Raw genomic sequence first — 20,995 nt, 5'->3', positions numbered from 1 at the left:
CAGTCTAGCAAGTAACAACCCTCTTTTCTGGACAGCAGGTATCTTTGACAAAAGGAGTCATTGGATAACTTAAATTATAAATTGGTTTGTGTAAGCTTTTACTGTTACTACAAAGAAAATGACAGTTGCAGAAATTAGCCTTTCTCATTTAGGACCAATCTAGACCAGTAATTAGGCTAAGGAAATGCAGGCCTGACTGCCTAGGAATGTGTATCTGAAGAAGTGTGCATGCACACGAAAGCTCATACCAAAATAAAAACTTAGTTGGTCTTTAAGGTGCTACTGCCTAGGAATGTGTTAGTGATTTTTCACTTCCGCAGTGCCTCAGGGAAAAGTATGTATCTTCCCATCTTTTCATGTATTGTGGAAAGCTGAGCAGATGGCCTTTCTGTTATCTATATCACTGGAATACAAGGTCAGAAAAACATACTCTTCATATTTGCTTTGTAGATGTTAGGATTGCTGAAACTTGTACCCTCAGTGCCCAAGTTAGAACCATCTGTTTATGTTCAGTCGAATGTGATGCCAGCAGAATTCTAGAATATTGTTGGAAATAAAAACTAGTGTTCAAGGCTTTTTTGTTCCATTTTTGGGGGTATATTTTAAAACACCTTTCAGGGTTCAAACAATTGGCTGGGGTGGATGGGGAACATTTTCAAATTGTAGTGGTTTAGTGAAGGAGAGTCACTAAACCGCTACAATCTCTGGTCCAAATGTCTGCAGCCATAGTAACGGGAGGCTACAGGAGACATTTGCATACTGTCTTTTCTCCAACACAATGGTGTTGGTCCCCATTGCATGCTCACTATAATCCTGTGCTACTGTATTAAAGTTTGAGGCTCTGTCTTGTTAAAATTATATCTTTTGATAGATTGCTGCAGGAGGTTGAGGTCCCCCCCCCTATAAAAACAGCTTCTCTAATATGGAATGAGTGATTTTAAGAAAGCTGCTCCAGACTGAATTGTTTGGATTGCCTCCTAGAAAAGATAATGGTGTGACGGGTTGTTATCTTTAGATTTGGATACTTTGTTAATCTGATTTTTATTATTATTGCAGAATGACATCTCCTCGCTTCATAGAGTTTGTCTGCAAACACGATAATGTTCTTAAGTGCTTTGTAAATCGGTATGTTACCAGAAATTAACATTTTCATGAAATATTTCCCGTGAGATAAAAAACTTCAGTCTAATGGACTGAGTTTATGTAACTTGGTATGTTGTATAAAACTCCATTCTTCATATTCCAGTACTACTCCATAGAATGCTATAGTTCACTATAGGGTAGCTTTGAATGTGGGAGTCATCATGTTTGTAATATGTGCACTACCACTAGATCTCTTATCACACTTGCTTTATATTCATGATGAAACGTTTTTCAAAGTCAACCACTTCCGTCTATTTCTATGCTATTATTTCATTTGTGAGCACCTACTCCTTTGGAAGCACAGGAGTGGTATTTGCACATCCTCCGTAATGTGTGTGGGATTAAGAGGAATCATATTTTTTTTCAAAACTGGGCACATTTCTTAATCTTAATCTTTTCCCCCCAGAAATCCCAAAATTATTTTTGATCACTTCCACTTTCTTCTTGAGTGTCCTGAACTGATGTCCAGATTCATGCACATCATAAAAGCACAAGTGAGTGTTGAAAACATATTTAATGTGTAATACAAACTGTGGCTCCATTCTAAAACATAAAACATAATTGTTTGCCAAAAGCCATGTGGGTTAGAAGGGGATGCGGGTGGCGCTGTGGTGTAAACCACTGAGCCTTGGGCTTGCCAATCGGAAGGTCGGCGGTTCGAATCCCTGCAACGGGGTGAGCTCCCATTGTTCGGTCCCTGCTCCTGCCAACCTAGCAGTTCAAAAGCATGCCGAAGTGCAAGTAGATAAATATGTACCGCTCTGGCGGGAAGGTAAATGGTGTTTCCGTGCGCTGCTCTGGTTCACCAGAAGCAGCTTAGTCATGCTGACCACATGACCCAGAAAAACGGTCTGCAGACAAATGTCTGCTCCCTCGGCCTTTAAAGCCAGATGAGCGCCGCAAGCCCAGAGTTGTTCACGACTGGACTTAACTGTCAGGAGTCCTTTACCTTTACCGTTATGTGACTTAGAAGCCATAAATGAAGTTAAATCTATAAATATGCTATTCACCTTCATTTAGATTTATTGGTACATCTAATCCTCTGATTGCAAAAATGATAAGACTGATACAATAGTGTAATTTTATTATTTACATCTTGTTGAGAGAGAGACTATTCCCATTTCACACCTCTGGGAGACTGAGCCATATTGACTTGCTGAAAAGCTAGCCATATCTATATTCTGAAGTAGAAAATGTGTTTTTATTTAATTTTTAAACCGTATAAACTTCAGTTCAGATGAACAAAATCCTTTACGATCCTATTTTTCATTAGAATGTTATGTGAAAGGAAGCATAGGTTACATGTTTTTCCCAGGTGAGGAACCTTGGTTGAGAGAGGAAGACTTGCCATTCAGTGAGTTATCCTGAATTGGATTCAGTGTACTGCATGCCTACGGAGCTTTGAGCACCAGCTTGCTATACCACTAGGAAAATACCTTTGTAAACTGAGAAAGTTTTCAAAAGTAGCTTTGGCCTATTGCTATCCCAAGTTGTTAAAAGAACCAGTCAAAAAATCCACTGGACTAGCGCAAAGGAAGGCTCTTCTGGATCCTGGGCGTTCTATAACTTGGTGCCCAGCATAACCCTTTAATTCCTTCCTGTTTCATGATACACCTGACACACTTGATCTTGTGTTTTTCCCCCCTCCACCTAGCCCTTTAAAGATCGCTGTGAATGGTTTTATGAGCACTTGCATTCAGGGCAGCCAGACTCGGACATGGTTCATAGGCCAGTGAATGAAAATGATATTCTGCTGGTCCACAGAGGTAAGGAATTTTCACTCGAGCCATCCTCTCCATGCAAAGCCCTTCTGTGCAGACAAAAGTAAAGGAATTAATTGGTTTTCATATTTAGATTCTATTTTTAGGAGCAGCTGCGAAGTTGTATCTAAAGCAAATTGTGCAAAGCTGAAACAGGGAATTGCTGTCCGTTTCCATGGCGAAGAAGGCATGGTGAGTGTAATTGTGTATAATGTGTAAAAGCATAGTTTTTTATGAGATGCATTTTAAAATAACCCCTTAGGATAGCAGTTCTGAAACTCTCACTGCAAGTCTAAGCTAAGTAGGAGGAAAAACCTACCTGGGACTGTTTGCTCACTGATGGATATGCCAGGCTCTGATGTAGGTAGATCAAGAAGGAAAAAAATCTCTGAAAGCAAAAACTCTGCAGAGCAAATGCATATCAGAAGAATAATGTGTCACTTTTAGGGCTTTTGCTGTTGGCTGTGAACAGCGCAATTGTTTGTGATTCTGGTCAAAGTCTTTTGCAGACCCTTGGGAATATTGATACACCATTTCATATACCAAGACATACAGAAATGTGCTGGGCAGGATAACACAGTGTAAAAATTTGAGCCATGTTTCTTAAGAAGGATCACAAGACATGGTGGGCTTTTTTCTCTCTTAAAAAAATACATTATACAAATTGATATTTTTAACAGAAAAATATAGGACAGAAAAACGAATATAGGACAGAAAAAATAGGACAGAAAAATGAATACTGTATACAAAACTCTATCTGAAGTATTTCACCTCTGTGTTTTGCACCCAGGGTCAAGGCGTGGTACGTGAGTGGTTTGATATCTTATCCAATGAGATAGTTAACCCAGATTATGGCCTTTTTACTCAATCAGCTGATGGTAGGTTGGAATCTCCTTTCTCTTACAATAGCTCGAAGCTAATCATGAACAGCAAACCAAGACTGTGCCAGAAATAATCTAAAACTCTCAGAATTTTACATTTGGCTCTCAAAAAGTGTAAGTATGAGCCTTTTACAAGAGTTCACTTCCTAATGTATAAAGGAGAAGGTTTTGAGATTAAACATTCATCCGTGCTAGATTTATATTTTTTAAACTTTTACATGTATTCAATTATATTCCTTACTTTTTCTCTTTAAACCGCAGCTCACCCCAGTTTCCCAAAAATTGCTGCTTTAACACCCTTCAGTTTCAAGGTCAAGTTGCCAACCTTCAGCTGAAAGCTCCATTTGGCTTATTGATCAATTTCCTGGACTATGTGTTCTCGGTCTGAAGGTGGAACAGATAGTTTTGTGTAACACCTAATAAAATAATTCTGACATTAGGATTGTTTTTGTGAAAATGGAGATGTAGGAGAAGGAATAATATGTTGGCAACAAGCAAACATTGGGTGATGTCCAACAAAGTTTTTCCATTAATGTGAGGGCTTCTGGCTGAGCAATGAAATTTCTTCTTCCTATGCTTCTCCACAGTCTGTTCTGGGGTTTCCAAACTCCTCCAGAGCTGATTTGCAGAGCACATGTTGGGAGCAGATAGGAAGGAAAAGTTCTGTTGCACAAATGAAAGTCATTGCACTAACATTGGATACTGCCGATTGTTTTTAATAAAAGGTATCTTCAGAGTGAAATTTAATTTACAGTTGTACCTTGGAAGTCGAACGGAATCCGTTCTGGAGGTCCATTTAAAAACCAAAGCGCGGCTTCTGATTGGCTGCAGGAAGCTCCTGCAACCAATCAGAAGCTGCAGAAGCCCTGTCGGACGGTCGGCTTCCAGAAGAACGTTCAAAAACTGGAACACTCACTTCTGGGTTTTGATTGTTTGGGAGCCAAAACGTTCGAGAACGAGGCTGTTTGAAAACCAAGGTACGACTGTAAAATAGAAATTAAGGTTATATTTCTTGATTTTATTTTATTTCATTTTTAATTACAGTATTTTTTTTTAAAGTGGGATTTTGTTGGCCACATTTTCTTTTGTACTGATGCTGAGCTACAGAAAACAAATCAAATGTTAGTGTTTTAGACAGTTTGAAAGCCTGTAAGTGAAACCTAATACTTACATTTTTTTTTGACAATAGGAACCACTTTCCAGCCAAATAGCAACTCTTCTGTAAATCCTGATCACTTGAACTACTTCAGATTTGCTGGACAGATCTTGGGTTTAGCACTGAATCACAGACAGCTGGTCAACATTTACTTCACAAGGTCATTCTACAAGCATATACTTGGTATGGTTCCAGCAGTCTTGAATCTTCTCGTGATGCGCAGTGTATCATGCTAAAGAGATGTCTTGCACTGTATTTAAATTTCATTCTCACCCCATTCCTGAGCTCAGCAAGAGTTAGGTTGTTATAAAGATCCTCCTGTACTAATAGGGATGCTATGGACCTGAGCAGCAATTTGCAATGGAACTTTTTTCAAAAAATGAAAACCTGTTTCATGTCTGCCCCCATCCTCCTTTCAGATTTGTTTTGGCTTTTTAATTTAACTTGCTAAACTATTGAGTCAAATTCACACCTATTGGAATGAATGGGAAAATCAGAGCAACTGCTAAATTAACAGTTTTCCAGAAAAACATTTGTTTGTGAATATGGCTGTTATATATTTGCTATCCCTGCTGCCCTGCACTGTTTCAGTGTGTCTGTAGATGGCAGTGCTTTACCACAAATAAAACAGAACACAGCAAAAAACCGTTCCTGAACTAACAATGCATGAAGGGATTTTTCTTTGCGTTTTTCCAAGGTATTCCTGTAAACTACCAAGACGTGGCATCTATTGATCCAGAGTATGGAAAGAACTTGCAGTGGATTCTAGATAATGACATCAGTGACTTGGGGCTAGAGCTGACCTTCTCTGTTGAGACGGATGTGTTTGGAGCAATGGAGGAAGTGCCTTTGAAACCAGGGGGTGCAAGTATAATAGTCACACAGGAAAACAAAGTGAGTCGTTTTGGGTTATATTTGCATGTCATGCCTCTTGCCCCTTTCTAGCTGAGACCTGTGGCAGCAGGCTGGTTTTCCATGAAGCACAATGTGCCCTGAGCAAAACAGCACCTATTACTGAGATTGTGATCCTGTCCTGTTTTGACCTCTCCTTCTGAAGACTGAAGCAAAGCAACATTTGAGGCACAGGTACACAGTATGATCTGAATTTCTTGCAGCAAGCCCGCTGGACGAGCCTGTAGCAGCTTGATTCAGAAACATTTCTATACCACTCATTAAAACCATCATTTGAAACTCACATGCCACAGATATAATCAGAAAATATAGGACAACTGAAGTGAATCGTTGGGGGAAGTCTGAGTAAAGAGAGATGTTTTTAAACAAATATCAGAAGTACCCTAGCACATTCTAGAATAGCTGCCAATGTAGAGGGCTTAACTTCATCTAGATCTTGCATCTTCATCTAGATCTAGATGGTTTAGTTAGGGACTCTTCATGTCCTTAATGTGAATTAAGAACCTCTGAGCATGCACAGAGTATCTCTGCTTCACTACTGAGTAACCACACCCAATGCACACAACTGCTCAGAAGCAAGTCCTATTGAGTTCATGGGACTTATTCCCGGGCAAAAGGGCATCCTATTTTCTGCCTAAATATCCTTCTCAGGAAGATCTCTGTGCGTGGATATCCATTCTTACATTTCCATGCTGAATCTTTTTAGAATACCCACCTGCCATGTTAGCCAACGGCCACCTGGTGTCACTTTGTTGTGTTTGGGGCGCTTTGGATGCTTTCATAATGTAGGACGCTAATTTTTGTTGAAACAAAAGAGAGTTTTGTGCAGGTAATACAGTACCTGTTTGTGCTATCCTGTGTCTTGATCTTTTTTAACGTTTTATGGCAGCCAAGTAGACCAGGCACCCCCAAACTGCGGCCCTCCAGATGTTTTGGCCTACAACTCCCATGATCCCTAGCTAACAGGACCAGTGGTCGGGGAAGATGGGAATTGTAGTCCAAAACATCTGGAGGGCCGAAGTTTGGGGATGACTGAAGTAGACTATTCCCCACATTGTGCATGAAGATGAACATTCCAGTCGTTGAAGAGTTATGTGTGCCTGTGAAAAAAGGCAAATATTGTCCTTGCTTCCAGTATTTGTTTGTGAGGAAGGGTGAATGTGATGTATCATGCAACTACTACGGTACTAGCCGCTGCCTGTGATGTCTATTCTCTACCTCCACTGTCAGAAGTAGTCTGCTTCTGAATTTTGGTCGCTAAGCATCATAGGTGGGCAGAGTGGTGTTGCGCTCAGGTCTTGCTTGCTCACTTCCCAAAGGCATCTGGTTGGCTACTGTGAGAACAGGATGCTGGATGAGAGAGGCTATAGGCCTGGCTTCTGTTCTTAACAACTGGAATTCAATGTTGCCCTTAAATTCTAAGGGTGGAATCAAGGGAGGAGTAAGGGGGTGCGGTGGGTGCCCCAGGTGTCACCACTGAGGGAGGTGACAAAATGCCGGGTGGCACTCACCGTGGCGCCTGTAGCGCGCCCGAGCCACGCGTCTCCTGGGAGAGATGCGGTGGCTTGGGCGTGCGCAGGCTCCGTGCTGCCCAAACTGTCCGCCCGCTGCCTCCCCCCAGTTGTAGGGCGGCTGAGTGGGTGGAGGCCCTGCAGTGTGCCCCGCCCCATGGGCGGCTTGCTCCGCCCCGCCCCTGGCGCCTGAGTGGCTTCCTTTGCCACTGGGCTGAATCCAGGTAACTTGTTCTCTTACTGCAAGGATTTCCACTTGGTCAGAGGGACATCGTCTCCCTGCATGCAGCCTGTGCCGCCCTCAGATCTGCTGTGGAGGCTTGGGGGAAAGGATGTAAGTTCCTTTGTGCAAGTGAAAATTCTTGCTGGGCCAGAATGCGTCTGTTGGATACCAACCTTAGGGTCTGTGTAGTTGTTGGGATATGTTAGTAATGTGACTCTCAGCACTGAAAGACTTGTGACCTTTATATATCCCTACAAACATCCCTTCCTGTTTAGGGAAGTTTTAAATGTTTGATGTTTTATTCTGTTTTTAATCTGTTGGGAGCCGCCCAGGGTGGCTGGGGAAACCCAGCTGGATGGGCGGGGTATAAATAATAAATTATTATTATTTATTAATCATCTCACTGCAGATTTGAAGATTCATATCTTGCTGTTCCGCATGGGTGGTGGCCTCCAGTAATAACTTTAGTGCTGTTTGGATCTGTGGTCGCTGGCTATGGTGGTTGTAGGCAAACCAGATTTGTATAATGTTCAGTCTGAATGCAGTAAAATCTTAAGCACGCCATTTGCATTTTAGCGGTAGACCTCTGTACAATTTTTGTCTCATGCTCTTTTGCAATTAGCTATTGAACCAAGCTGCTGGGGGTTGTCACTGCCTGATAAAGTAGTTACATTCACAATACTTGAGAAAGCTTAAATAGATGAGGAATATTTGTCTATGTTTCAGTATTTGCTTCCCTCTGAAGAACCTGCCTCATATATAGGTCAGATGCAGCAAAAACTGAGCATTAAGTTCGGCATGGACCCCCATAGTTTATAGTTCTGCACTTTTGGCTCTGTCTTTATCCTGCCTCGTGATTCTTTTCCTTTGGAACTTATTTTGGGCATGGTAGAAAGGAGTGAAATATTTTAAAAGTATAAGCCAGAATTGTACGACTTCAGGGATTTTCATATCTTTTCAAATTAGGTCCTGCATACCTTCAAATAGCTTGCCTCAGCACCTGTTAAGCTGTTCAAATATTTTTTCAAAAGTGTTCGCATTTTTAACAGGTTTGAAATACAGATGTTCTTAAAATGTGAACATCCTGTTGATTATAGAACTGGGCCTCTGGGGATCTCCACAAGTGTTCAGAACGTGGTCTACTTTTATGACAAAACAGATAGTGGTTGAGTCTTACAAAAATGCAAATAGGTACATGTGAGTTTGCATGTACAGTACATGCACCTTTGAGCTGCCGACGCATTTATCTGGGTCTATGGATAAACGTTACATCTTACTAGAATTTTGCATGCCGTTCCTGCTGTATGTGAAGGAGTATATACCTTTTGATTAATTGGTTTGTTTGAGGGTAGAGGCCTTGGAAGATGATTTGGGTCATGTGAAGAATGGGGTAGAAAATATGCTGCTCAAAAAAAGGAGAGAGTAATATGTGGGGTTCCATGCAGGTGTTTGTGCGGATAAATCCTTTCATGAGTTGATGGGAAAAAGGATGAACCAATTATATGAGTGCAACTTGCCTAAATTAACATTCAGAGGGTGGGCACAGAACCCCGAGACTGGTGACTGGCCGCCAGGACCATATAACACTGCTCCTTAAGGATGTTCACTGGTTCTGAGCACAATTAAAAGCGTCGGTGCTGACCTTTAAAGCCCTAAACGGCCTTGGCCCAGTATACCTGAAGAACGTCTCCATGCCCATCGCTCAGCCTAGACACTGAGGTCGACCTCTGAGGGTCTTCTGGCAGTTCCCTCACTGCGAGAAGTGTAGTTACAGGCAGTCCTCCCCCCCCTTAAAAAACCGTTTAGAGGTACTCTTATTTTGACTCAAGAAAATCACCATTTTATAGTGCAAATCGGAGAAAAATAAATACAGTAAATGGACAAAAGTACAAAGATTCCCAAAATGTTTAGGGGTATGCTTACCTCTGCGCACCCCCAGAAAAAAGCACTGGTTACAGGGGACCAGGCAGAGGGCCTTCTCGGCAGTGGTGCCCACCCTGTGGAACACCCTCCCCTCAGATGTCAAGGAGATAAAGAACTACACAACTTTTAGAAGGCAGCCCTGTAGTGAAAAGGTTTTAATGTTTGACAATTTATATCTGCTGTAAGCTGCTCAGTGGCTTGGGAAAACCAGCCAGATGGGCAGGGTATAGATAAATCATGAATAATAATAATAATAATAATAATAATAATAATAATAATAATTCTATACTACCTGTACAATGGAATTCTTTCTGAAAAGGCCAGCTTACACATCTCTCTCCGTTATGCTTCGGTTGCCTATTCCTTCCATCTCCTCTGTTGGAGCTTGGGCAGTAAGCTCTTTTAATGCAGCTGCCCTTTAAAGCTTACACTACTTTATAAGCTCCCCATACATTGCTGCTATTATTACAGTGCCGTCAGAGTTACTGTGCTTTGTTTGTGACAAGCGTAAATGTTCATGAGGGCATGAGGTTTATTAACAACGAAGACCCTTCTAGAAGAAAGGGAAGAATCGCCGGTTCATTAGGCACTGGGGGTCAATCTGCCCACATCAAACTAGGCTTGAGTGCTAGATTTCCGACTGGCCACTGAGAAGCTTTCTATTCTAAGACCCATCAAGCAGTGGTGGGAGGTTTGAGCAGAGGGGAAGAGGGAATTGGGAAGTGTACAAACAGAAGTTTGTAGAAAACAGTGCGAAAAACTATTTACTGGTGTCTGTGCAGCTGAAACTCTACACATGTGCAGAGAGAGAAGTATAAGTATGCTAACAATCATAGGTATGCAATACCCTCACCAAAGTCTTCCCTTCAGTATTCTGATAATTGTCTCTTAACTGCTATGTACAGTGGTACCTTGGTTTAAGAACAGCTTAGTTTATGAACAACTTGGATTAAGAACACTGCAAACCCGAAAATAGGTGTTTTGGTTTGTGAACTTTGCCTTGGAATAAAAACATGGTTTGCTTCCTGTTGAGTGTAAATTGAGTCCCCCGCTGCTATGGGAAAGCACGCCTTGGTTTAAGAACGGACTTCCAGAATGGATTAAGTTCAGAAACCAAGGTACCACTGTAGTTCATTGTAATTTTTTCTAAATAAAATTCTAAGCAATATCTATATATCTATATAAAGTTATCAATTATGTACACAGATGAAATCAGCAACATATAAAAGCAAAAAAACTAAATTGCATTGTGAAAGTCTTCAAATAAAAAAGTTTTTAGCAGGCATCTTAAAACAGTATAATAAATGTTCCTGTCTAAATAATTGCTAACCATGTTGTTAAATAAGTTAATGTTTTAATTCCAAAAAAGTTATAATTCCAAAAAAGTCTGTAAATACATGTCAAATAAATGGGCTTCACAAGACTTTGTCCCCCAGTATTTAATGGCCTTCCTTGGAAACCTTCTACCAAACATTCTTAATTTTTTCCTCTAACTTTTTCGCCTTTCTAGATTACAGATTGACCAGAACTGGTTTCAGATGAGCGAATAAAGCACTGAAATTCTGGTCAAATTGGATTGGATTTGTATGTGTCACATAACTATATACCTTTTCAGGCAGAATACGTTCAACTTGTTACTGAACTTCGAATGACAAGAGCCATTCAGCCTCAAATAAATGCTTTTCTCCAAGGCTTCCATATGTTCATTCCACCTTCTCTGATACAGTTATTTGATGAATATGAACTGGTAAGTAAAATGCCCCATCTAAGTTGCGTCAGATAGCATTCAGTGTGATAGAACAGCCATAATGTCTGTAATTGGATGGTATTGAAGCTATCTGCTTTCAGGATTGCATCCAGCCATGTCACTCAGCTGATAGCAAGGCTTCTGTTAGTAGAATGGGGAAGAGAGCAGTTTTAATCTATTTCCCTCTGCTTGTGCACTGCAAGGTCCCCAACCCCCTCACCTGATAATGCAGGGGGCTGGCATCAGCTGACCATTGAAGAAAAGCATGGCTCAGCATTTTACTTAATTTTGTTGGAGATGGGTACAGTGTTTTATGCAACTTGGTTTTTCTTTAAACCCTCAAGATTGGGTTATTTCACGTGACTCTGAACTTCTGCATCCATTAATGGAAACATTTATTTATTTGTTTGCAGTGCCCCCTATTTTGAATCATAGTAATAATATTTGAAATACCAGTATTGGAGCTCTTTCTTAAAAAAAATACCAAAACCTCACCCAGTTTAAAAATTGTATCAGATTAACACCAGCTGTTTTCAAATTAAAATTCCCTGGCAAATTCACAATCTTGGTTTGGTTATCTTCTTTTTTTTGAAGGAACTGCTGCTTTCAGGCATGCCGGAAATTGATGTCAGTGACTGGATGAAAAATACAGAATATACAAGTGGTTATGAAAGAGATGACACTGTTATTCAGGCAAGATCTCCATGAACTGGATAAGGGCAATTAGATAACAATTGTGTATTTCGGAGATTAACTTCTGGGTTAAAATAGTATTGTGAGAATGATGCATAACCGAGTTATTTGAATCAAGCAGTTATTAATTTCCATAACTTAACAACATCAAATGTATAAGCATGTCCCGTCTTTCGGCTAGTGTACAGTTGAAAAAGAAACCAGCTTAGATTTTTTAAATATGCTTTCTTCATCTAGTGGTTTTGGGAAGTTGTAGAAGAACTGAGTCAGGAGGAACGAGTATTGTTGTTGCAGTTTGTCACTGGGAGGTGAGTACCCTTTTGTAACATTTAATGGTAACATTTCAGATAGTCATTCATTGAAGATATTTTATAATACACAGAGTTGTGTCATATAATTCATTTAGTCATATCCACTCAATGGCATATTGATTTTCAGGTCTGAAATGTCCACTATCTTACATCCCAACATCATGACTGATTAATCCTTGGTCAAGTGCTTGGAAATTTTCTGCCATCAACTTTTGTAACCCCCATGGATTAATTCTGCATCGTACGCATACTTAACAGCTTTTCTCTTTTTTGGAGTTATTACCAATCCTGTTTCAACAAAACCAGGTTCTAGTTTTAGTATTCTGACAACTGAATAAATGTGCTTTGGGGCCTCTTCCTTGAGGAACAACCAAATATTTGGTTGATAACATGATTTGTCACATAGCACTGAAATCCTCACCATGTCTGCTCAGACATAACTCCTGTTTACTTTAATGAGGCTTATGCCCAGGTAAGTATGGTAATATTAGGGTTACAGCCTGTGTTACCTGCTCTTGTAGCAGTAAGAAAGGCCTTAAGAAACTTGTGAAATTTATTCTAGACTTGGTGGCTGAAGTTGTTTCACTCCTGTTAATGGGGAAAACTGTTCTTTCAGTCTTTCCTCTTTTTGGTTGCTCTCCAACCCATAAAGCTCCATTTTTATTAATCCATATAATCTTCTTCCTTTGGTTCAGTCGTCCACTTGCTAGCATGAAATCAAGCTTTACATTTTTGTTGTTGTTATACAAATCATAGAATCATAGAATCATAGAGTTGGAAGAGACCACAAGGGCCATCCAGTCCAACCCCCTGCCGAGCAGGAAACACCATCAAAGCATTCTTGACATATGCCTTATTCACGCTTATTCAAGCTCATTCAAGCTTATTCACATTTGATGGAAAAGACTACAATTGACTAAAGAGGCCAATCAGGTTTTAGCAGAGTAAGAAATCATTGGACCTTGGAGCCGCTGAATGAGAAATAACTATTAGGGTTGCTAGGTGCTATTGAAATGCATGATTACATTACCCATTTCTGGTCTCCTCCTCTCCTGTTTGCTTATTAAGGAGCAACTATGAGAGGGCCCATTTAAGATCTCTTAATGCAACTTCCTTTCTGTGGAATATAGCAGCAGGGGGCTGGAATTTTGTAGGTTATTCTTGTTTGCAGTTTTGTTGAGTGAGGGAAAAGAGTTAACTTCCCTCTCTTGCGATAACCCTGGTTCTTATATATACTTACACCCACCCCATGCAGAGTCTATTGGTGAAATCATGTATTTCACATATTGTCTTCTTGGGTCCTTGGTCTACTATAATTGCTTATAAAAAGCTATTTTAAAAACACGTTCTTTTGTTACGCATTACAATGAAATGTGTTAGGCATCTGTTTTCGTTTAAGACAGCAGGACTGAGAGATCAAAAAGGGGGTTGTCATATTTCAAACATGAAATGTAGATCTGATTAATGTTGAGCAAGCTTTCTGTGAGGTCATTAATGAATTGGCTGTTTATAAAGCATATTTATGAATCTACTTATGAACAGTGAGTTATGGCTTCATTATTGATGAGGAATGAAGTTACACCCCCTTAGTATCCTAAAAGTATTCTAAGCTTCCACTATGCTGAATTTGTCTGTGGAGAGGTTAGGCTTATTTTCAGTATAAGCAAAATCCCATTTGTAAATCCTGTGTGTTGTGTGTGACAAGTCTTTCCTGATGTTTGTCAAGCCTGTCTTTCTGTAACCCATTTCAATTGCTCTCTAAAAGCTGTGTCTGTGCGTGTTTAACTATGAATTGTGTCCAGATTTGCTATTAGCCGCTTGGCTCTCTCTGTTCAGCATCTGGATCGTAAGTTTATCCTAAAACCAGAGTAAACGTTTAGTGCCACTTGAGAGAACAATCAAATTTCCTTCTGCAGCCAGAAACCATCAAATTAATTTCATTGATCTACGATAATAACAATGATAGGTATTATTTTGCAGAAGTGTCCTAAGCACATCTTGTGCTTCTCTTCCTTTTAATTTTTGTTACATCACGCGTAATAAGAGTGTAATTCCACTGTGGATATAATAGTATCAGGGGGATGCATTTGACTTTAGTGTTTTAGAAAGTTGCTCTGCTTCGTATGCATTCTGGCTTAAGTTTGCTTCCTCCCTATAAATGTCAGCAGAAGATATCTAGTAGCCTTTGGTTATTTAATGTTCTTTGGGATTTTATTAGTACCATTGCCTAGTTGCAATGGTATTGTGGTTTTTTTCCTTCAATGTGGTGCTGCAAACTCAAGCTTCCTTTTGCATAGCTACATGTTAACAGTTGGTGAATTTAGCTATGAAATGGAATTTTACACACACACAAAAAAGCTTGATCAGTGGCAGGGGGAAGAAACTGTTGTCTGTGTACCTGGCCAGGTGATTTGGCTTATGGTTTCGTTCTCTCAGGCCCTCTGCCTGCTGCAACCCATCTATGAAACAACAGAAAAATCAAAGCATAAGGTAATCTATAAGTATAGTTGCAAATTTCGACCTGTCTTTCAGGGGGGGGGGGGACAGTCTCTTGGGTTTACTCTGAGCTATGCTGAGTCATCAGGATTGTCTGGGCCCAGTAAACTGTGTGTGGATTGGCTCCTCAAACCGACCAGTGATGTGTTGAAAGGAATGACAGCTTATGTACAATTTAAAACTAAAACAAGTGCCTCTGGGTGAATTAGAATTGCAGATGGTTGTCTTACCAGTACTGTGGTTTGTAGCATGCCTAATCACCCTGTTTTTTTAAAATAAATAAATAAATAAATAAATAAATAAATAAATAAATAAATAGTTTTACGCTCGGGAAGGGTTAGGGTTGGAGATGTGGGGCAGGGAACAAAAGACCCATGGCTTAGGTTCCATAGACCATCCTCTAACAATGCCCTGCTGCTTGGACATGACTTCTAATGTATGAAATAGGAACCTGATAGACCATTGAACTTCTACTACCAGGTCACGATGCAATCCAATGTGGGATGCTGCTGCTGCTCCACCATGCAAATATGTGGTGAAAAAATTAAGAAAAGGGCACCCAAATGCTTTTTTGTATTACTATACAAAGGATTACTGTAATAGGCTATTGCCTAATAATGCCCCCCCCCACCCAAGTGTTGGAACTCTTTAAGCATCTGTATAGCCAATAGAGAGAAAAAAAAGGAAGAACAGCTTTTGGAAGGTCACTGCTTCTAGACCAGGGATCAGCAACCTTTTTCATCCATGGGCCGGTCCACCATCCCTCAGACCATGTGGTGGGCTGGCCTATTTTTTTTGGGGGGGGGGATAAATGAATTCCTATGCCCCACAAATAACCCAGAGATGTATATTAAATAAAAGGACACATTCTACTCACTGATTCCTGGACCATCCGCGGGCCGTATTGAGAAGGCGATTGGGCCGCATCCGGCCCATGGGCCTTAGGTTGCCTACCTATGTTCTAGACAAAAATAGCATTAAAAGTTTGAAATAAGCAAGGCTTGTAGAACTGGGGATGAGGAATCTTTGTCATAGTGGAAATGATTTTATTGGGTTATGCTGTAGAACAGGAATGGGAAAACATATCCCCTTCCATGTCAGGGCCCATATTCTCTTGAGGGTATTCTGTCAAGGGCTGAAATTGGTAGTGGGATGTCTTCAACCTCTTTATTTCAATGCTCCATCCCTTTATTTCACTTCAGGTTCCCCCTATTTGCTTGTAATTTAGTGAGGACCACAGGTTCCTGGGCCTGTCTTAGAAAGTGTAAGGAGGTGATTTAGAAAAGAAGCAAAACTCCCCCCCCCCTCTCACACACACACAACTACTTCAGCTCCTTATCTGATTTCAGCATCATTCAGAACAGATAAACTTGCGGAATGTATATTTGCTGGCACTTCTCAAGAGAAGGAATGCTTGAATATGTTACTGTTTTAGAATGAATATATTATGTGGTGAATTGGATTTGTTTATTGGGAATGGCTGTGGAGGTTATTTAAAGTGCCTGAAATAAAGGTTCAGATAAGAGAGACCTTTATCTCAATTAGGAATGCACACACACATCCATATCCATAAAGGGATGCCAGAATGATGATGAAGCTGTAAAACCTTTTCAAAGTGAACACCTTCCAAATGGGGATTAAACACAGCACATATGGCAACCAACTTTTTCTCAAATGCAACGTAAGCCAGGAAGGAATTGAAAAAGCAAATTCATGTGGATAATCTTTTTTAAAAAAACCTCATGATTGGAAGCAAGAAACCAGACAGATAGGAAATAAAAGCTTTTTATGGCAACAGGTATAAAAGGGAGTACTGAAGTAAAATGAGGAGATTGTAGGAAAGCACAGACGATGCTTGGCTTCATTCTTTACTAAAAAAGATACCTGTAGTGTATCCACAACTGAATTGTTGCTTTCTGGCAGTATAACTAAAAGGGTAATCAAACAGACAAAACAGGAAGTTCTGGGACTTAAATCATGTTCAGTTTGGAACTAAAGTAAACCTTGTTGTATTGTTTTATTTCAGGTTTTATGTGAGTGTTTTCAAACATTTCATTTTGCTACTGTGTTGGATTGTATGTGTGTTGCCCTGGGCTCCCTTTGTGAGGATGGAAGGACCACAAACATAACAAATAAATGTTGGTTGTGCTGTGGATTCTTATCCTGTCATTCTGTGCTCCTGCAATATGGGACAGTGATTAAAAATAATCCTATGTTTTGTTTGTGAGCCAACATTTGAAAAAGTGGCACAGACATGTTTTTAAATAAATACAAAACCCTTTGTGATGTGTCAGTTAAGGTAACATCTCTAGGAGCCCTGGGCTCCTAGAGTGAATGATGTAAAAATACCACAATTAAAAGCATCTATGAGACACATCTGTAAAACTAAATATACAAAAGCAATACCAGCTGCTGAAATTCCAGTGCTTGAAGAGTTCAGATATGAAACCAATCCTGAACTTAACTAAAATAAGTCATAGGAGGAGAAAACTGCAGGATGCCTAATGCAACATTTTTCTTAAAAGAAGACTTTGTTGATGATTAAGGGTGAAATATTTCTAAATATTTCTTGTGAGGAAAACAAATACCCAATATTTATGTTTAATTCTGTATGTTCCTAAATACATCTATGAGGTGAAAATGTAACCCACTTTCAGTCCTGCCTTGTGAACTCTCTTGCAAAGTCTATTGCATTTTTTTAAAAGCAAGCTCATGTTAAAATTTAGCTTTGAAACCTGGAAATCTTGCATTCCAGTTTCTATTTCATGTGAAATCTTTGCATTAGATACTAGTTAGTACTTCACTTTGGGGGTATTTGAATTTCTCACTTGTTTATTTGCAGTGCTATAACTGGATGCTTAGCTAACTTTCGTAGTTCCGCTGGAAGCCAAAATGCGAATTTTAGCTCCATATAAAACGGAGGTCTTTGCATAGGAAATTATTAGGAATCTGCTGACTGGTTTTAATATAATGAGGGAATGGTAAATAGGATGACCTGCATATGATGAGGAACACAGGGTTGCCAGCAAAAAATAGCAATCTCTGTGAGGTTCCCCACCCCCACATTCCTGAAGGCTACTGAGAAATATAGCTACGCATTAGTTTGACATCAGGTTGCTATTTTCCCCTCAACTAAAGTTGTACTCATGCATTTGCTCTAATTCATTGGGGACCCTGATTTCACACAGGACTCTACTCATGTTCAAGTGCTTTGCACATCTCCTTTTAAAAAAGGGAGAAAGTTAGGAACCGAGTTGAGGGAGTGGGAGCCCAGTGAATGTAGGACATATGGAGCAGGGCTTCTGCATATGACCTTGCCTCCATCCTAACTTTGAGCACCTTTCTGTCTAGTTCTCCTCTTAGTGGCCTTGATCCAGGCTTGCCTCTCCCAGTTTGGTGCACTCCAGATGCTTCAACTCTCTGTCTCCAGCCATTTGGGGGGGGGGAGAGAGCAGGTTCGGAAGGTGCATTCGAACTGCCGACCTTCCGATTGGCAAGCCCAGGAGGTTCAGTGGTTTAGACCACAGCGCCACCCGCTCCCTCACCTCTGCAGGGGTGAGTGGGGGATAGATGAGTGGGCATGAATGTTAACTTTGCATTTCCTCCTCTTGCTTCCCCTTGCCCCTCCCCAGTACGGAATTGCATTCACTAAATAATTATCATTGAAAAACGACAATGTACTGTAAATACTGCGCAAAAAGTAAATTATGATAATGATGATCACTGAAGCACTTGCGCAAGTTAAAAGGATGTTTTATCATCTATTATCTATTATCATTTTTTCACCACAATTCTGTGCAGTGATTATTTCCAGTTTTAGGGAACTGAGATCACTGCATTAGTGGCTTGAGCTGACGTTGAGCCAGGACTTCTTGGCTAGTATATGCTAGCCATTCTGCTCCATAAAAAAAGACAGTAACAAGAACTATAATAATTTGGTGTTCATCATAAATGATTGCTCAATTGTAGACCGCAGAAATACTAACACAATAGTATAAGCACTCTAAATACTTAGAGGGTATTGGTGCCAATTAATGTCTGCCTATGCACACATTGTATTTGAACTTTTTTTTTACTTGTGTTGCAATACAAGTGGAATTTCAGCTGAATTTTAATACATACTGATGGTATATCTGTTAATAACATGCATATTAATAACTGCAGTAAATAAATGTTTAACATCCATTGTAATGCCTTCTTTGTGTTTCTAGTTCCAGGGTGCCCCATGGTGGCTTTGCCCACATAATGGGTGGCAGCGGATTGCAAAATTTCACAATTGCTGCTGTGCCATATACCCCAAATCTTCTACCAACATCAAGCACATGGTAGGTTAAATAGCCTCATTTAAATGCATGGAGAACATCCCTTTGTTTTTCATTTGCTTTCCTTTTGTAGAGAGGGGCAAGAATTCTTCAAGATCAGAATTATATCTTCGTATAAGCTCATCAGAGAAATAAATGCCTCTGGTCAGTATCATTAGCCAAAGCAGATCTGGTTGTTCTAGTCATAAGCTATAGGTGTTTCAATTATTTCTTCCACACTGTTGAAGAAAGAATTCAAACTTGTTGTATAGTTTTAATGGGCAGCAGTACAATCTCACTAAAGGATACTTCATGTTAAATTGCTATATTGCTTTTCTTTTTCTTTTAAGCTAAGAGAAATGTCTCCCTCCCCCCCAACCTGGAGAACATCTGAATACTAAGGGGGACTGCAATGCAGCAGCGCGTTTTCTCCCTGTAAACTTCATTTTCAAGGCTTTGGGATCTGAATGCAGATTTGAGAGTTCAGTGTTTAGCGTTGATTATCTTGTGCAAGACAAATGTTTCTTTCCAGATTGCATATTCTTAATGGGATGCTTTCCTCTTTTCGTTTTAGTATCAACATGCTGAAGTTGCCCGAGTACCCCCAAAAAGAGATCCTTAAGGACAGGCTTCTTGTGGCGTTACACTGCGGAAGCTACGGTTATACAATGGCATAATGAAGTCAGACAACGCCTCTGATTACCGATGCGGAATTCAGAGTGGCAGAAGTAATTTAACAAGCTGTCAATAAGAAGATGATGTTGGTTGGAAAACAACTTGATTTCGCAGTCTGTGAGCGGGATTGACTTCCATTGCAATTCAACCAGTTTTTCCTCTTCCTGTATCTCATCCTGATCTTGAGATAGCTGTTTCATGGTATACCGAGTACATTATAGCTTCAGTTTTTAAATGGTGGTTCTGTATTAAGCATGTCATACTTTCCCCTTTCATCTCTCAAATAGGAGGTTTCCCCCCATCTGATTCTGCCTGCTCTTTATCAGATCTTTCAACTTGGTGCTTTCCCTCCCACTCAAAGGCCAATTACTCATGAGGGCTGCAATCTGGTATACACTTGTTGGGTCAGGATTTCTCAGATGTGGCTACCAGGAACTTTCAATGCTGCCACTCAGTCACTAGTTTGCGCCATAGATTTGTATTGGATATGCAGTTCCTGTGGCTTTGCCTAAGGGTCACAGTTAAAGGGCAGTTTGAGAGCCAATGCATCAAGCCCAATCTATTTCATTGAAATAAAAACACTTAAGCACGGGGGGGAAACTGGTGCAAAATCTCAGCCGCTGCCTTTGACCATGCATTACCTTGCATGGGGAAAAATGCCATTTATTTATTTTTCTCTAGGGAGCATTGTACAGAAAGTTAAAAACTATGATGCAAAATACCAAATCTGATGTATTTTTTGTTCTGCTTACCTTACTGAAACTGTCACAAAAAACGTTTTTTAGCTTTATAGTATTTTAATACTGATCTAAACATTTTTAAAAGTCTGTTCTGTTGTCAATAAAGAAGTTTAACTTCTGGAAAAAAAAAGATAATTTATATTCTACATTTCAGATGTACAACACGATTCAAGCACCACTGAAGTGTCAGTGGCTTCATGCCCCTCCAGAGTTTGTATATATTTTAAAGGAATGAATCCTTTTATTTGGACGATACAGTTCTCAGGCCTGAGCTGTGTGAAAAGTATGCATTAAAGTTAAATATTTTATTGTAACTTACTACTGATTGGTCATGTTTGTGAGTCTGTCCATGTTCATTTTGATGCTCTTCAAAGTTTCATATCTGCTTATTTAACTAAACAGACAGGTTTTGAGTAGTTCCTATAGCAGAGCACAAAATAAATAAAGGCCTAGGACAGGCATCCCCAAACTTCGGCCCTCCAGATGTTTTGGAGTACAATTCCCATCTTCCACGACCACTGGT

At 40.0% G+C, this 20,995-nt stretch overlaps 1 protein-coding gene across 3 annotated transcripts in view; it reads left to right on the top strand.

Annotated features, from left to right (window-relative positions):
* HACE1 (HECT domain and ankyrin repeat containing E3 ubiquitin protein ligase 1) overlaps window positions 1-20,786 on the top strand; it is a 38,602-nt gene extending 17,816 nt beyond the window's left edge. For all 3 annotated transcript variants that reach the window (XM_035109321.3, XM_035109319.3, XM_088665997.1), the window contains 12 exons: window positions 1,057-1,125; window positions 1,550-1,637; window positions 2,798-2,909; window positions 2,998-3,095; window positions 3,694-3,781; window positions 4,974-5,123; window positions 5,638-5,834; window positions 11,125-11,256; window positions 11,851-11,949; window positions 12,187-12,257; window positions 18,968-19,081; window positions 19,632-20,786. In XM_035109321.3, coding sequence (XP_034965212.1) covers window positions 1,057-1,125; window positions 1,550-1,637; window positions 2,798-2,909; window positions 2,998-3,095; window positions 3,694-3,781; window positions 4,974-5,123; window positions 5,638-5,834; window positions 11,125-11,256; window positions 11,851-11,949; window positions 12,187-12,257; window positions 18,968-19,081; window positions 19,632-19,734 — 1,321 coding nt within the window. In that variant the 3' untranslated portion in view covers window positions 19,735-20,786. The remainder of the gene's footprint in view (window positions 1-1,056; window positions 1,126-1,549; window positions 1,638-2,797; window positions 2,910-2,997; window positions 3,096-3,693; window positions 3,782-4,973; window positions 5,124-5,637; window positions 5,835-11,124; window positions 11,257-11,850; window positions 11,950-12,186; window positions 12,258-18,967; window positions 19,082-19,631) is intronic.
* The last annotated feature ends 209 nt before the right edge of the window (window positions 20,787-20,995 follow it).

Source organism: Zootoca vivipara, chromosome 3 (genome assembly GCF_965207765.1).
Source record: "Zootoca vivipara chromosome 3, rZooViv2.hap1.1, whole genome shotgun sequence".
NCBI lineage: Eukaryota > Metazoa > Chordata > Lepidosauria > Squamata > Lacertidae > Zootoca > Zootoca vivipara.
This window is presented reverse-complemented; position numbering and strand designations above follow the sequence as displayed.